The 15,538-nt window shown below is 41.9% G+C and overlaps 1 protein-coding gene across 1 annotated transcript in view; it reads right to left on the reverse strand.

The window, feature by feature from the left end:
• The window catches only part of LOC145413825 (tyrosine-protein kinase BAZ1B-like), a 219,422-nt gene extending 205,321 nt beyond the window's left edge, over positions 1–14,101 (reverse strand). Inside the window, exons 1-3 of the mRNA XM_080283486.1 lie at positions 13,989–14,101; positions 11,514–11,689; positions 875–971 (exon numbers count right to left, since the gene is read on the reverse strand). Of these exons, the coding sequence (XP_080139612.1) occupies positions 875–971; positions 11,514–11,689; positions 13,989–14,101 (386 nt within the window). The remainder of the gene's footprint in view (positions 1–874; positions 972–11,513; positions 11,690–13,988) is intronic.
• Positions 14,102–15,538: the final 1,437 nt, after the last annotated feature.

The following is a 15,538-nucleotide window of genomic DNA, read 5'->3' on the forward strand; positions in this document are numbered from 1 at the left end:
ATCTATCTATTCTGAAATATGCTTTCTCCAAATCCATGAAGGTCACATCACATACGGCACAACTTCTTACCCTTCCCTAGAAACTTTTCCACTAAACATCTTAAGATATCTGATCTACACAACCTCTTCCCTTCCTAAAACCTCCCTGTTCTTCTCCAACTAATTCTTTTTTCATTTCCCAAACTCTGTCAATAAATATCCTCCCAAATACTTTTCCTATTACACTAAGACAAATGCCCTTATGATTACCACACACTTCTCCTTTGCACAAGGGAATAATTATCCCTGACTTCCAATCCTCCGGGACTCTACCTTCCTCCCAGGCCTATCTGCACATCTTCCATATCCATTCTATTACTATCTCTCCCTTCCATCCATTCATCATTCAATCCTACATTGCCCCATGAGAAGCATAGGAGCAGGGCTAGGCAGTTGGTCCTGACATTTAAGAGGAGAGTGACCAGCCTCACTCATCCCCAAGTGACATTACATGAGCAATCAACCCCAATCACCCCTTGAATGTAAACCTTTACCGGCTCAATCCAACTGGAGTGCAATAATCACCCACTAAACCACCAGGCGCCAAAATTTGGTTATATGGTTACCACCCATCGTAGTAAATGGTTTCCTGGTGTACAAGAAACCATTTGGCTTGTCACTCGGTGTAGAGTCACCCACGGGCAGAAGGAAGAGGAAAGAATGAAGGAAAGTCGGAAGAGGGAGTGTAAAGTCACCCGTAGGCAGAAGGACGAGGAAAGACTGAAGGAAAGAAAGACAGATTAGGATGGAAGGAAAGATGGATCCACATAACATTAAAAAGTTAGATAATTAAAAAATCGACAGTGATCTGCCTATAGAATACTCAACAACTTACGGATGGGGTCCAAGTAAGGTTAACTCTTCCCCAGGGTGGAATTGAGAGTGACATAAGTTTAGTGCTGTTTCTATCAGTTGGTCTAGTGGAAGTGTACCTGTAAATAGAAAAAAAATAAATAAATAAATAAAAAAGATACTGGCAAAGTCAGTATACCTATACCCAACCTCCAACTTATACCTAACTTATTTGCATAGTACCTATGCCTAATTTGGCAGTTTTTCCCAGTAATTCAGGCACTGACATCAAATCACACATAGGAATATCCAAAGTAATGCTCAACACCAAGAAAACCGTGCAGAAAAACCAATGAAAACAAAAAAAACACCCTCCCTATACACTACTGTATGTACAGCACCCCTCCTTATTTTGGAAGTGTTTTCCACTCATTCTGCCATATTTTGACATCAAAACATACATAGGATTATCCAAAATAATTTTCAACACCAAGATAACCATGAAAAAAAAAAAAAAAAAAAAAAAATGAAAACCAAAAAACACCCTACTTAAACACTACTGCATGTACAGTACCCCTCCTATTTTTGGCACTGTTTTTAGGTCATTCTGCCATATTTTGACATGACAACATACACAGGATTATCCACAATAATTTCCAACACCAAGAAAACCATTAAAAAAAAAAAAAAAAAAAAAAAAAAAAAAAAACCCTATCTATACACTGCTGTATGTACAGTACCCCTCCTATTTTTGGCACTGTTTTTAGGTCGTCCTGCCATATTCTGACATCAAAACATGCATGAGATTATACTAAGTAAATTTTTACATCAAGAAAACTATGAAAGAAACCAAAAGTTACCGGCCAAAAAACATTCGGTTGGGGTACTTACCACCCAGTGCATTGCAGACAGGCTTCTTAATCCGCACACCTGCAGCAGGTATAGAGTTGTCTCATGTGGTCTAGTGGCAAACATTCACGCCTAGCGAATGTCCAAGAACTCCTCCTGAACCTGCTGGAGCTGGGTGATGAATGGTGATGTACAGTGCTGTGATGGTGGCATACCCACCTCAGGAGACTCTGAAGACAGCCATAAACCTACATCCAACAGAGACTCAATGGCTGTCGACTTGCTCGGTCCGATGGTGAAGGCAGGAAATGAACTGGTGATGGTGGTGCTGATGAGAATGGACTGGCACTCGTGGGGGTCACAGGCTTGAAGGAGGAGTCAATCCTGGTCTGATGACAGGACTGACGATTCTACCAGAGGATGACAGCGTCCTGGACACCCTGTAACTTAACCACCAGGCTAAGTGGCATCAACTCCCTGTCACAGTGCCGATGCTCGGCATACTCCAGCACCCCCTCCAGGTAACCATTGAGGACACTAAGACGAGGGAGTGAAGGAGTTGAGGAGGGCTGCGAGTTAGGGTCCTCATCCTTGTCCTCGTCAGTCTCACTGTCATATTCTATGCCCGCAGAGGCAGCAGGGGCGATCTCCTCATCAAGCATGGTCTGTTAATCCGCCCCGTCCTGACCGATTTTCCAACACTAACCCCCCCTCCCAATCCCGACCAATTTTAGAAAAAAATTTTTTTGGCTCAAACCTCCGCTTTTGGTGAGAAACATCGAAAATTCATAGAGAAATTGCTCACCTGAGGTTTAAAATACTCTATACAGGTAGCAGTACCCCTTACCTTACTGTGTTTTCTAACAAGGTGGCTCCAAAGAAAACGAGTTCTATGGGAGGGTAACTATTCCACACCACTCATAAACGGTATTTATTTATTTATTTGGTACGAATTTGTATGTAGTACGAGAGTATATTGGTTTTCACACAGTAATACAGGCAATATAAGCAATGTTTCACTCACCGAACACATTGAACATACCTGATCTTTTTTCGCAACATTACCTGATCATCATTTCTGACTGTTTCTTCCTCTAAAGCTACATAAACTTTGTCCTCCACATTGTCATCGATTGGGGAATCACTCTGGTCTTGAATTTCGTACCATGGCATGACATGTCTTTACTGGTCAGGTCACTGGTAACAAGTGAATTGCTGAGACAATGGTATGTGGGGGGGGGAGGGGGTCATGCAGGGTCAGGCATTGGACCTGCCTGGCATCTCACAGAGGAAGGTGTCCCGTGTATACGTACCAAAAATCACATGCGAAATTTGAAAATTGTGCAAATTAGGGACCTTGCAATTGCTGCGTGTTTATATACGTCAATGGGAGTCACAGTGACAAAACGTGTGGACCCGTATATACGGCAACGGGAGTCGGCGGGTTAACCAGGATTGCCGCCATGGTCGTTCAGCCAATCCCTCATGTCATCGACATCCACCAGCTCTCCTGCTTTTCTAAGGCACCTGCAGAAATCTTCTGCATCATACCCCCTCAAAGTCGTACTTGGCTTTGATTCCCTGGGGAAGACGAGACCACTCGCTTTTGAGCGTTTTCGTGGAGACTTCCTTCCACACATTTGCCCAGTTGAACACGGCAGACTTCAGGTCGTAACACCTGAGATTCTGCAAGGTCTGCTCCCCATGTGTGGCCTCCGCCACATTCTCATCCTCCAGCACAACCATCACCTCGTTCAGGAACCACCCGTGGTACAGTCTCTTCACAACCACTATAACACCCTGGTCCATTGGTTGAATCAGAGCAGTCATACTCGGTGGCAGAAACATGCACCTAATCTGCCTGTTATAAGCAACCAAATCCTTCTCAGATGGATGCACGGGGACTCTGTCCAGGAGCAGGAGTGCCTTCACCTGGTTGTGAGCGATAACCAAGGACCTCTGTTTAGGAACTGATAGCCTCCTTGACGAAGTGTCTGTGGAACCAATCTCTGAAGATCTTAGCAGTAAACCCGACCTTCAAAGAATTGTACCACACAACAGGCAAGCTATCCATCAGCTAAAGGAGACAACATGGTTGTTCTGCATGCCCAACAACAACGGGTTTGAGGTGGTGCATCCCGTTAGCATTGGCACAGCACAAAACTGAGCCACATTGTTTGGACAACTTCCAACCAAGCACAGTCTTTTCCCTTTCCCCAGCCAGGGTGTTGGTGGGCAAGAAGTGGCAGAACAGACCAGTTTCGTCAGCATTATAGACTTGACCAACAGCAAGGCCCTCATCTTTGATCAGGCACTGCACTTTCAGACAAAACGGGTCTACTTCCTCCACTGCCGCGTCCAAGGCCTTGCCGTGTGCCTTATGGCCTGTAAATCCATGGTGAAGCTTAAAGTGAAAGAGCCACTGCTCGGACGCCTTGAAGTCAAGCACACTGGGCAGGTGTGCAAACTTCTTGGCAGCAACCTTCACCTCCGTCCCATGCACTAGCACACCGACACCATGTTGCTGGTGAAACCACATCAATGTCGACCGGTCGATAATGGCATACTGGGCCTGGGCCATTACCTTCCATTCACCCTACATGTGCTTTGCCGAAGTCCAGTCCGTACTGCGTGAGCTTGTCCCGTGATTTCTTGATATCAAACAATGTTGAACAGGCTAGATCACATTCACAAAATATGCGTCCTGTTGTCCAGCCTGCGTCAACCTTGCCCAATATCTCGCGTCTCTTTTCCTGAGTCAGAACTTTTCTCTTACACTTCTCAGGTGGTGGTGGGGCCATCACCACACACATGAGAATACTGCATAGGAGGGCCACAACCTGAAGAAGGTAGGAGACCACCACAAAAGCAACCACATTCACAGCCATTCTTGTAAGTGAGTCACTGAGGCAAAACAAAGGCAGGAATTGAGGTGCAGGCTTGTGTTGGCTGGCAAGCAGTACAGTGCTCCCATATGGCACCCCACAGTTACGTCGGAGCGCAGAGGAAGCAAAATGCTGCAAGCTGACATCTGCATATAAGGTTCATTTCTGTTTGCCAAGGCAAGGGTTAGCACGTGACAGCAACAGCGGATGACTGGTACAACACTGGCTAAGATGGCATATGACTAACGCAGCCTGCCAGGCAACTGACATTCCGTAGGGAAGCAGACAGGCGCGCATGGTGGGGGGTTTCACACTAATCCCGGAGGCCGGGGGATTCCCACCATTCGGGTAGAGGCAGACGCGCGCTGTTACATGCGTGGTGGCCACCAGGAACCCTCAGCCAAGAACAACGTTCGCCATCATTTCAAAAACACAAAAACAGGATTTTCTCGAAAATATGCTCAATATTTTTCCCATGCAAAATTATGTTGGTGAGTATGGAAGTTAAGAAGTCACTGCACGATAGTATTGTGATCCCTACCTTGACGTATGGACGTGAGGCGTGGACCTTGCAAGAGGGGAACAAGTCAAGAGTGAGAGCAGTGGAAATGTGTTACCTGAGAGGAGCATGTGGAGTGACATGGAGGGACAGGTTGACGAACGAAGTGAAGGAACGTTGTGGGGTGGATGTGAATGTGGTTGAAAAGATATAGAGAAATACACTGAGGTGGTATGGACATGTAGAGAGAATGGAGAATGAAAGACTGACTAAGAGGGTGTATGTAGGTGAGGTGGAGGGAGGGAGAGGAGGGGTAGACAGAGGATGAGGTGGAGGGATGGAGTTGAGAGGTATATGAGGGAGGAGGGAGTGAGTTGGGGGGAGGGTAGTCAAATGGTGGGTGACAGAGTGACTTGGAGGAGTTTTGTCTGTGGCCACCCTTAGGGGGATTAGGGCATCAGGCTATAGATAGACAGAAAATTATGTACAGAATGTTGTTAGAGTCCCAGAGGATCGGAAATCAGGTATAATTATTCCCTTGTACAAAAGGAAATGGGGAAAAAGAAGTGTGTGGCAATTATTGGGGCATTTGTCTTCTTAGTGTAATAGGAAAAGTATACGGTAGGATACTTACTGACAGAGTTAGGGAAATAACAGAGGAATTAGCTAGAGAAGAAAAGGGAAGCTTTAGGGAAGGAAGAGATTGTGTAGATCAGATATTCATTCTTAGATCCTTAGTGAAAAAGTTTCTGGAGAAGGGAAAGAAGTTGTATGCGGTCTTCATGGATTTGGAGAAAGCATATGACTGGGTGGATGGACAAGGATTGTGGAAAGTATTAAGAACAATGTAGAGCAATTACAGGGTGCTTATCCATCATTTACTCTTTAACTAATCTCTGAAATGGGTGGAAAGAAAAAACTTCTTGAATGAAGTGCCCAGCATAATAGTCTTGTATAAGTAAGCAATGTTTCCTTGATGGAAACACCAGATTTGGCCCAGTTTTTGATCATCACTAGTTTATGTACAGATACTAGGCTATGTACTCAAGGCTTCACAGAAATTGTTGACCCTGAATTATGAACCAGATATACTGTGCACTGCTCATGTGTACTACAGAGTGGTAATGTACTGCATAGCAAACACTTTGAAATCATTTATGAGTATTAATAATAGATGATCAAGTTGCTCTTAAAGTTAGCAAAATTTTAAAGTTTACAGGCACAGTAAACAAGCAGTATCATCATCATCACCCTCTACTTTATCATTATTAAACTTACAAATCTGTATTAGGACAAACATCCGTAACTGGGGTTTACTTGGCATAATTAGTGAAAGATTATTATTATTTATACCAGCAGCTGCAAAAAATCTTCGACAGGGTCCATGGTTATTTACATACAGCTGATATATTACTGGTATATTACTTACACAATGTAAAAATAGTAAGTCCTTCACCAGGACAGGATTCTCGTAAAAAGGTACCAGTCAAGCAATTCTGCAGAATGACTTTTTATTGAAACTAAGAAACCAGTCTGGAAAGAATGCAGGAATGTAGAGGTGTGTGGAAATGCCTGAAAATGTAAATGAGAAGACTGACAGAATGCTAGTAAATTATAAGAAAATAAGGTTCAGAAAAAATATACACAGTACTGGTACACACACACACACAAAATATCTATCCATCTATCTATCTATTGCCAGACGCCTTAATCCCATACGGGGTGGCCACAAACAAATCGCCTCCACATCACCCTGTCCCCTGCCATTTCACTGCCCTGCTCCCAGCTCACATCCCCCTCTATCATATACCTCTCCACTCCATCCCTCCAACTCATCCTTGGCCTCCCCCTCCCTCTCCACCTCACTCACATACACTCTCCTCATCAGTCTCTCACTCTCCATCCTCTCGACATGGCCAAACGACCTCAGTGTGTTTCTCCTAACGCATCCTATTACATCCACATCCACACCACAACACTCCTTCACATCCTCATTTGTCAGTCTGTCTCTCAATATGACTCTGCATGCTCCTCTCAAATAGCTCACTTCCATTGCTCTTGCTCTTGACTTGTGTCCCTCCAACAACGTCCAAGCTTCACTTCCATACATTAGAGTTGGTATCACAATACTGTACCGTCATGTAGTAACTTTTTCACTTCCATGCTCACTTCCCTGTTTCTTATCACTGCTTTCAAGGAACCAGCAACCTTTCTTCCTTGCTGCACCGTACCCTTTCAAGCACTTCACCCTCCAAACTTCTATCCTTACTCATCACATTACCCAAGTACTTAAATGTACTCACATTTTCCATTTCCTCATCATCCAACCTCACTGTACAGTCACTGACTTAAATTCTCCTGAAGACCATAACTTTACTCTTCCCTACATTCACCTTTAGATTATGTTTCTTACACACTCTCCCAAACTCATCCACCAAGCCTTGCAGCTCCCCTTTGTCTTCACTTAACAACACAGTATCATCTGCAAACAACAGTACAGGAAGTTTCCAAACACTGCCTTCTCTCATTAGGGTCACTCCAACATCCACTGCCCTATCTTGCATCTCTTTTATAACCCCACCCATGAACAGGCTGAACAACCATGGAGACATGACACATCCCTGTTTCAACCCAACCTTCAAATAGAAAAATTCACTCAGTTCGCTATCCACATGCACTGCAGCCTTAGCACCCTCATACATACTCTTCACAGCATTCATCAACTTCCCATTTACTCCATATATTCTCAATACTTTCCACAATCCTTGTCTATCCACCCAGTCATATGCTTTCTCCAAATCCATGAAGGTCGCATACAACTTCTTCCCCTTCTCCAGAAGCTTTTCCACTAAAGATCTAAGAATGAATATCTGATCTACCCAACCTCTTCCCTTCCTAAAACCTCCCTGTTCTTCTCCAACTAATTCCTCTGTTATTTCCCTAACTCTGTCAATAAGTATCCTACCATATACTCTTCCTATTACACTAAAAAGACAAATGCCTCTGTGATTACCACACACTTCTTTTTCCCCTTTTCCTTTGTACAAGGGAATAGTTATACCTGACTTACAATCCCCTGGGACTCTACCTTCCTCCCAGGCATATCTGCACATCTTCCACATCCATTCTACAACTCTCTCTCCCCCATGCTTCAGCATTTTACCACACAATCCATCAATTCCTGGGGATTTCCCCATTTTGACTTTCTTCATTGCTTCCACAACTTCCAACCTACTGATTTCTTCCTGTCTTCTCATCTCCCTCCTTCTCCCAGCCATTTCCCAGCTGCTTATACTCACATTACTTTCATTCTCTATGTTCAACAATTCCTTAAAGTGTTCTCTCCATCTGCTCACTTTTTCTCCCTTCTCCACTAGTAATCTACCATTTCTATCTTTCACTCCTCAACTAACTTCACTGCCACCCTGTCTAACTCTCTTTACCTCTTTCCAGAACATTTTCTTACAGTCCCTGCACTTTACACTCAAATTCCTCATCCACTCTCTTCTTACTCTCTCTTACTAATCTTCTCACCTCTCTATTCCTTTCTACATATAATTTGCTCTTCCATCTTTCAACTTTTTTCTTGCCCCTATTCCCCTCCATTCATTATATGCTTTTTTCTTTTGTGCCACAACCTGTCTCACTTCTTCATTCCACCATGCTGTTCCTTGCACCCCCTTTCATCTTCTCTTCACCCCACACACCACCTCACATGCTGCACATATTTCTTCTGTGAATATCTTGTACGCACCTTCCATGTCCCCCATCTGCTCCAATCCATATTTACCTAATTGTTCCTCCACTTCTCTCTTATATTCTGCCTTTTTATTATCCTCTTGTAACCTTTCCACTCTCCTTACGTCTACTCATTCCTCCCGTCCTTCCCTTCTTCTGTTTCTCCATTTTACAGTACTTGGACCTTGATTCTGACCACCACTTGGTGGCGGTCAGAAAGTCCACTCCCCCACCCTCTATATGCTCTTGCATCCATTACACACTTTTGTATCCTTTCATCCACACAAACATAATCAACCACTGCCTTCCTTTCATTCAGTTCACCATCCACCCTTCTCATCACTCGCCATGTATACCTGTGGATTATTTTCTGCCTGAAGAGGGTACTGGCTATCACCAACCACCTCCTGGCACAAATGACCACTAAAGCACTGCCATTCTCATCTATCTCAGCAGGCACACCCCACTCACCAACTACTCCATCCACCTTCACATTCCCTACTTTACCATTGACATCACCAATCAAAAACTCTCTCTCATTCCTTTCAAACTTTTCCATGCACACTTCCACATTTGTCCAGAACTCTTCTCTCACTCTGCTTGCATGATCTTGTGTTGGCGCATACACGCACACAATCGCCCACATTTTTGGTCCAACTTTCAATCTTACCCACACAATCCTTAAGCCAACTGATCCATAATCTCTTATATTCTCCTTCCATCTGTTCCTCACAACAGTACACACTCCTTTTGCCCTCTCATTCTCACCTACTCCCACACATATACCCCATCCATACTCCCATTCTCTCACACTCTCTCCTCTAAATTTAGTTGCAGTTAATCCACATACATCCACTTTTACACCCTCAAGCACCTGGACAATCTCTCTCTCTCTTTCACCTCATCAATTGCACCCCTTACATTCCATGTCACCATCCGTATCATATATATATAATTAGAAAAATCAGAATAGCTAAGCAATAAACATGACCAGTTTTGTTACTGCACAAGGAAGGAATGTAGTGTCTGACAATGTGTTAATGAATAATAAGAAGAATGTGGTGATGAGGTTGAAGAATGGTAAATCAACAGGTCATCATCATCATCATCTTCAATGCCTTGCTCCTTTCTGGGAACAATCAAACAGCCGATGACCATGACAAAACTGCCTCAAAGCTATTTTAACCTCACATACTTCTTTCATTCTCTCCAACATTTCTCTCACCCATACACTGCATCACTCTTCTTCCATACTGCATAAGGTCTACCTCAACTATCATTACCTTCAGTCTCAGTCTTACCAACTCAGCACCCTACTTATGCACAGCTAGTACTGAGGAGGTACAGGCAAAGATGATAAAATGAACAGGGGAGAGTAGGATGAAATAGAGGGAGATATATGTATGAAAGTTTATGAGATGAGTTGTGCTAGCAAAGTGGAAGAAACTGGTGACTGTCTTCATACTGAAGTAATGGAGAAAGCAGTGAATGTAAAAAATTATTACGGGAGAAGTCTGCAGTGTCCTGCAGGAAAGGTGCTGTATATATATGAAATAAAAATTATCGAAGTAAGGAAGGCACCAGAATGTTTGGTAAATTTTGTGCATAGTAATGTTAGAAGTGATAGGGGATATGATTAAATATTTACAGTAAGACACAGCAAAGATGCACGTGAGTAGGACTGTCATTTAAGCATCCGGAAAAAGAATTTATGGTACTGAAGTGAAAAAGGGATTACAGAAGAATTCACGGGGTTCAACAAAATATATATAATTTAATAAGTTATTCCACATCATTCAGGTAGGCTGTGATAGTTAGTACAATTAATCACTGTTGCTCGATTTCAGTCTACAGTGTACATTTATGGTAACTGACATGGGTCCAACTATCTATCTATCTATCTATTGCCAGACACCATAATCCCACAAAGAGTGGCCATTTGACACTGAGCTAGTTGTTTTACAGGGAGAGGCACCAACCCTCCACCAACCCACTTGTTGACACGTAGGGAGCACGTATGGTTTGGTTATATGGTTACCACCCAGCGCTTTAAATGGTTTCTTGGCTTACAGGAAACCATTTGGCTTGTCACTCAATGTAAAGCCACCTGTAAAGGAAAGAAAAGGAATAAGAAGTGACAGGAAAGATATGAGAAATAGGAAGAGAGGGCAGGCACAGAAAAAGAATGATAAAAGCTAAGGAAGTAGGCAGCACTACATCAAGTGAGTGGATGACGGTCGCCACCACCTACCACAATGGGTCCAACACAAACTTTAAAAACACATGGTAATGAAGACATGAATGCTTGCACTAAAGAAGGATATCTGTACATCATCATTACTCGTGGGAAGTTGAAACAAGAATAGTTTACTGGTAATCTTCAACCCTTAAACTGTTGGAAATGCTTAGCCAAACTAATTACAGTGGCCTGAATATAAATTCTTCAGTGTACACAACTACATTCTGCTGACCTGAATATAAATACTTTAGTGCACACAATTACATTCTGCTTTTTAACATTGGTTTTATTACTATGACTGCTTGAATTTTTCACATGAACTTAAATAGTGGTTTTCTATCTGAACACACTAACCAAATGACAGTATGAATCCAAAATCAACACAAATTCAGAGCAACAAAAACATTAAAAAAATATATGCTGCACCTGTGCACTTACACTTCCTTACCAACATTTTATACATAATACTCACTATGGTGAATGGATGAGAGGATAGGTGGGAGGAGGGGTTCAGGGAAGGAGGATGCGAGGAGGATGCGCACCCTTGCCTCGCTGGTCCAAGCTTCCTGGTGGGTGAGGCCAGACTTGCCACTGCACTGGCATGACCAGATGCTCTGACTGTATAGTGCCAGACGGTCCTCATAGTCACTGCAAATCACAGACTTGTCATGATCATCCTCACCCTAAGGTTGCTGCTGGGCCCAAGCTCATCAGACATTTCTCCTTTACAACAGCATGGATAAACCATAAAAGTACACAGGGCTGGGACCAGATTACATTAACTGGGAAAATTTGTCAACCAGACTGGAACTAAACCAGAAACTTATCAGAGGTTAATCGCATTTCTTTTTAAAACGGTAAGTTATTGTTTTCTTATTCTATACCGTATCTGCCTCCCCTCTCCTGAGATGGGACACTACTAGATTTTGCTGGACTCAGGTACCAGCATCAAGTTTATCTACCTTACGTGCCTTACAGAACATACAGGAGTAGAATGAAGCTGGATTAGATCCCTGTAACTAAGAACCAGACTGCCAGACCCACACTGAATTTTAATATAATTTCTAGATCCCTACTTTAACTTAGTACACATATGGTACCTGTAATTATTTCTGAATCACTTCACACTTACATTTAAATCCATGTTCCCTGAATTTATTGTGACTGGTTATTACAAATGACATCACTAGGGGCTGTGCCCGATAAACCCTCCATACATATAGATAACTGCAAGATATTTTATGAAGGAGCACTATTGGCTACAAGAAGAGTAAATTACTGCAGCCAATACAGATGAATACTTGCACTACCTAATGAAGCAAAAATTTATTAACATCTTGTGAGTGTGTAAAAATAAACCTAAATATCCATTTTGTATCCTGTACATCTTGGGGACACAATATGGTAATAACTCAAACTCTTGATATCATCACTATAATCAGCCATCAAATTACTCTCCAGAATACCCTACTACATGAATCACCCGTCAGTCTGACTGACTACAGTAATACAAAGGGATGCATATTCTTTGAATATGTTTTACAACAAAATACAGTATTTATTTACTTTGCAATTTCTTTAGCGGGCAATCTTACTATACCCAATGGATTTGTGCTATCATATAGTGTATGCCTGTATGTGTTTTTTTTGTGTGCAAATGAATATTTCTATATTTTAAAAATATTTTTAATTTCAAATCTCACCTGACGGATGTCACTCAACTGGCCAATCGCTGGGCGATATATAATTCTGAAATCGCGCTTCAACTCCACGGCCACGACCAAGATGTTGTGTGCAGGCTGCTCATTTAATACGAAATTGGGAAAAATTTCTTTGAAACTGAGTAACACGACCATGCCAATCTTGACCCCTATACTTGGGTTAGGTTAGCTTAGGTTGAGACAGTTTAGCTTAGCTTGTTGGATTAGCCAAAAAGGACCATCAGCGTAAGTTAGGTTGGTTTGGTTTGGTTTGGTTTGGTTTGGTTAGGTTAGGTGGCAATCAAGAGCTCCCACAGGACTTGGAGGTAAGTATGATTGTCATAGTCATATTATGGTTATTATTCATTTGCACAATGAATGAGGCCTCAAAACATTCAAATGAACTAAAAAACTATCAGACAGCATAAAAAACACCAAAAATAGGAAACAGCAATAAAGTTAATATTTACCCAAAATACTATACAGTACATAGTAAGTGCTGGTAGAGACATTAAAACTTTCAAGTGATTATTACTGTAGCTATAGCTTGGAATTTAGAGCAAGTCAAAGTGATAAAAAATGACATCTTAAAAAAGCAGAAAAAGTAAAAAACTGTAGTTTCCAAATAGCCTGTTTGGTAACATATGCACTATTTTTCTAAATAAGGGGGTGATATTTAGGAAAAGTACTAAGAAAAAGTACCAGGAAGTTGTAATCTTACACTAAAGCCAAAGTCCTCTCCTGCACAGAATCACCACGCTCCACAGCCCCATTAAAGACACCTAAATAAATTGAGCATAAATCAATCCTCCACAATTCCTCAACTCAAGGTTACATAAGGGCAATGAAACTTCAATAACTTTAAAATCACTCATTATACATGTGTATTCTACATAGCCAACATTAAAACTCACAGTCATGCTGAAATAAATACAAAACCAGAAAGACAGCAAGAGAGGTGCCTAAAGAGAGGGGGAAAACAAGCTTGCTCTGCTTCATATGGCTGGCAATTGACAATATCTCCATCTTGTTTCCCAGCACATAATTTGACCAACTATCTAAAAGTGTCAATTTCACTAAATACCCTACACCCATAGGTACATCCGTCTACTGCCAATACCCTTGAAGCACAAGGAATACAATGGAACAGCAGGGAAATTTAATTGAAAACGTAAATTGAGAAACAGGCAGATGAGGCTAAATAATTATAAACGTAAACAGAGACCGGCGCTTTGGCGGGCATTTACCTCTTGTTCACGAACTTCTCTCCTGTATGTTGAATGACGAAGACTTCTGTCCCAGGATCTATGTTATCAGGCGGCTTGGTTAATCTGAAAGGCTGACCCTGTAGGAGAGGCATATCGTGCTTTTAAGGGGGGGTTGAAAAGGGCGAAAAAATTACACCCCACCAACTGATTGTTCGAAACCACGAGCGTCCTGGTGTTTCTCGGACCGCCTTTATTTTGATATTTTTGTCCCCTTATTTCCCAATTCTCTCCAAAACGCGTATTAAATAAAAATATCTAAATATAAGATATACATATTTATTCCATGCTTTTCATTTTACATTAGTTTATAAAGATTCATATGGAGAACCAACAGAAAGTATCAACAAATAAGAACTGGCGCGAAACTGGCGCCAAAAATGACAAGTGAGTCTGGACCTACTAGTCGGAGGAGTTTGCTACAGGTGCACTTCTACCACATTCATATTCTGCTCAGGTAATGCTGGCTAATATAAGCAGGTTGATTTATGTGGAGGAAATCCAAATAAACAATGTAAAAATATATGTATATCAGCCAGTGGCATTCAAATTTTAGCTCCTAACGAGTCTTAATATTTACGAAGATCAATATAACAAGAATGAAATATTAATAAAATGTGTAAACTACAGGTAGTGTATATATATATATATATATATATATATATATATATATATATATATATATATATATAGTATAATGTACTCTTATATCAGGTTATGATAGTTAACTAATCATTGGTAAGAAGCTGCGATTGAAACTTAACAGATGAGTACCAGCGACATTTACATATGGCCTTCTTTTTTCTTTTTTTTTATCTTTCCTCCAAATAACTACTTTCATTACCTCCTCTGATCTTAATCCTCCTGACTGAATGAAAATATCTGGCGCAAGTATGAGTTAAACAAATTAAACAATTACTACAGAGAAAGTTAAGGATTCGATGTCTATCTATCTATTGCCAGACGCCACAATCCCGTAAGGGGTGGCCATTTGACTTTGAGTTAATTGTTTTCTGGGGAGGGGCACTAATCCTCCACCAACCCACTTGTTGACAAGTAGGGAGCACGTATGATTTGGTTATATGGTTACCACCCAGCGTAGTAAATGGTTTCTAGGCTTACAGGAAACCATTTGGCTTGTCACTCAATGTAAAGCCACCTGTAAACGAAAGAAAAGCAATAAGAAGTGACAGGAAATATGGGAGAAATATGAAGAGAGGAGGGCAGACACAGAAATAGAATGATAAAGGAGTGACGTGGAGGGACAGGTTGACGAATGAAGAAGTGAAGGAACACTGTGGGGTGGATGTGGATGTGGTTGAGATTAGGAGAAATACACTGAGGTGGTTTGGACATGTGAAGAGAATGGAGAATGAAAGACTGACTAAGAGGGTGTATGTAGGTGAGGTGGAAGGAGGGAGAGGGAGAGGTAGACCGAGGATGAGGTGGAGGGATGGAGTTGAGAGGTATATGAGGGAGGAGGGGGGGTAGTCAAATGGTGGGTGACAGCGACTTGGAGGCGTTTTGTCTGC

This window comes from Coenobita brevimanus, chromosome 97 (genome assembly GCF_032717465.1).
Source record: "Coenobita brevimanus isolate Jiangsu-jjx chromosome 97, ASM3271746v2, whole genome shotgun sequence".
Taxonomy (NCBI): domain Eukaryota; kingdom Metazoa; phylum Arthropoda; class Malacostraca; order Decapoda; family Coenobitidae; genus Coenobita; species Coenobita brevimanus.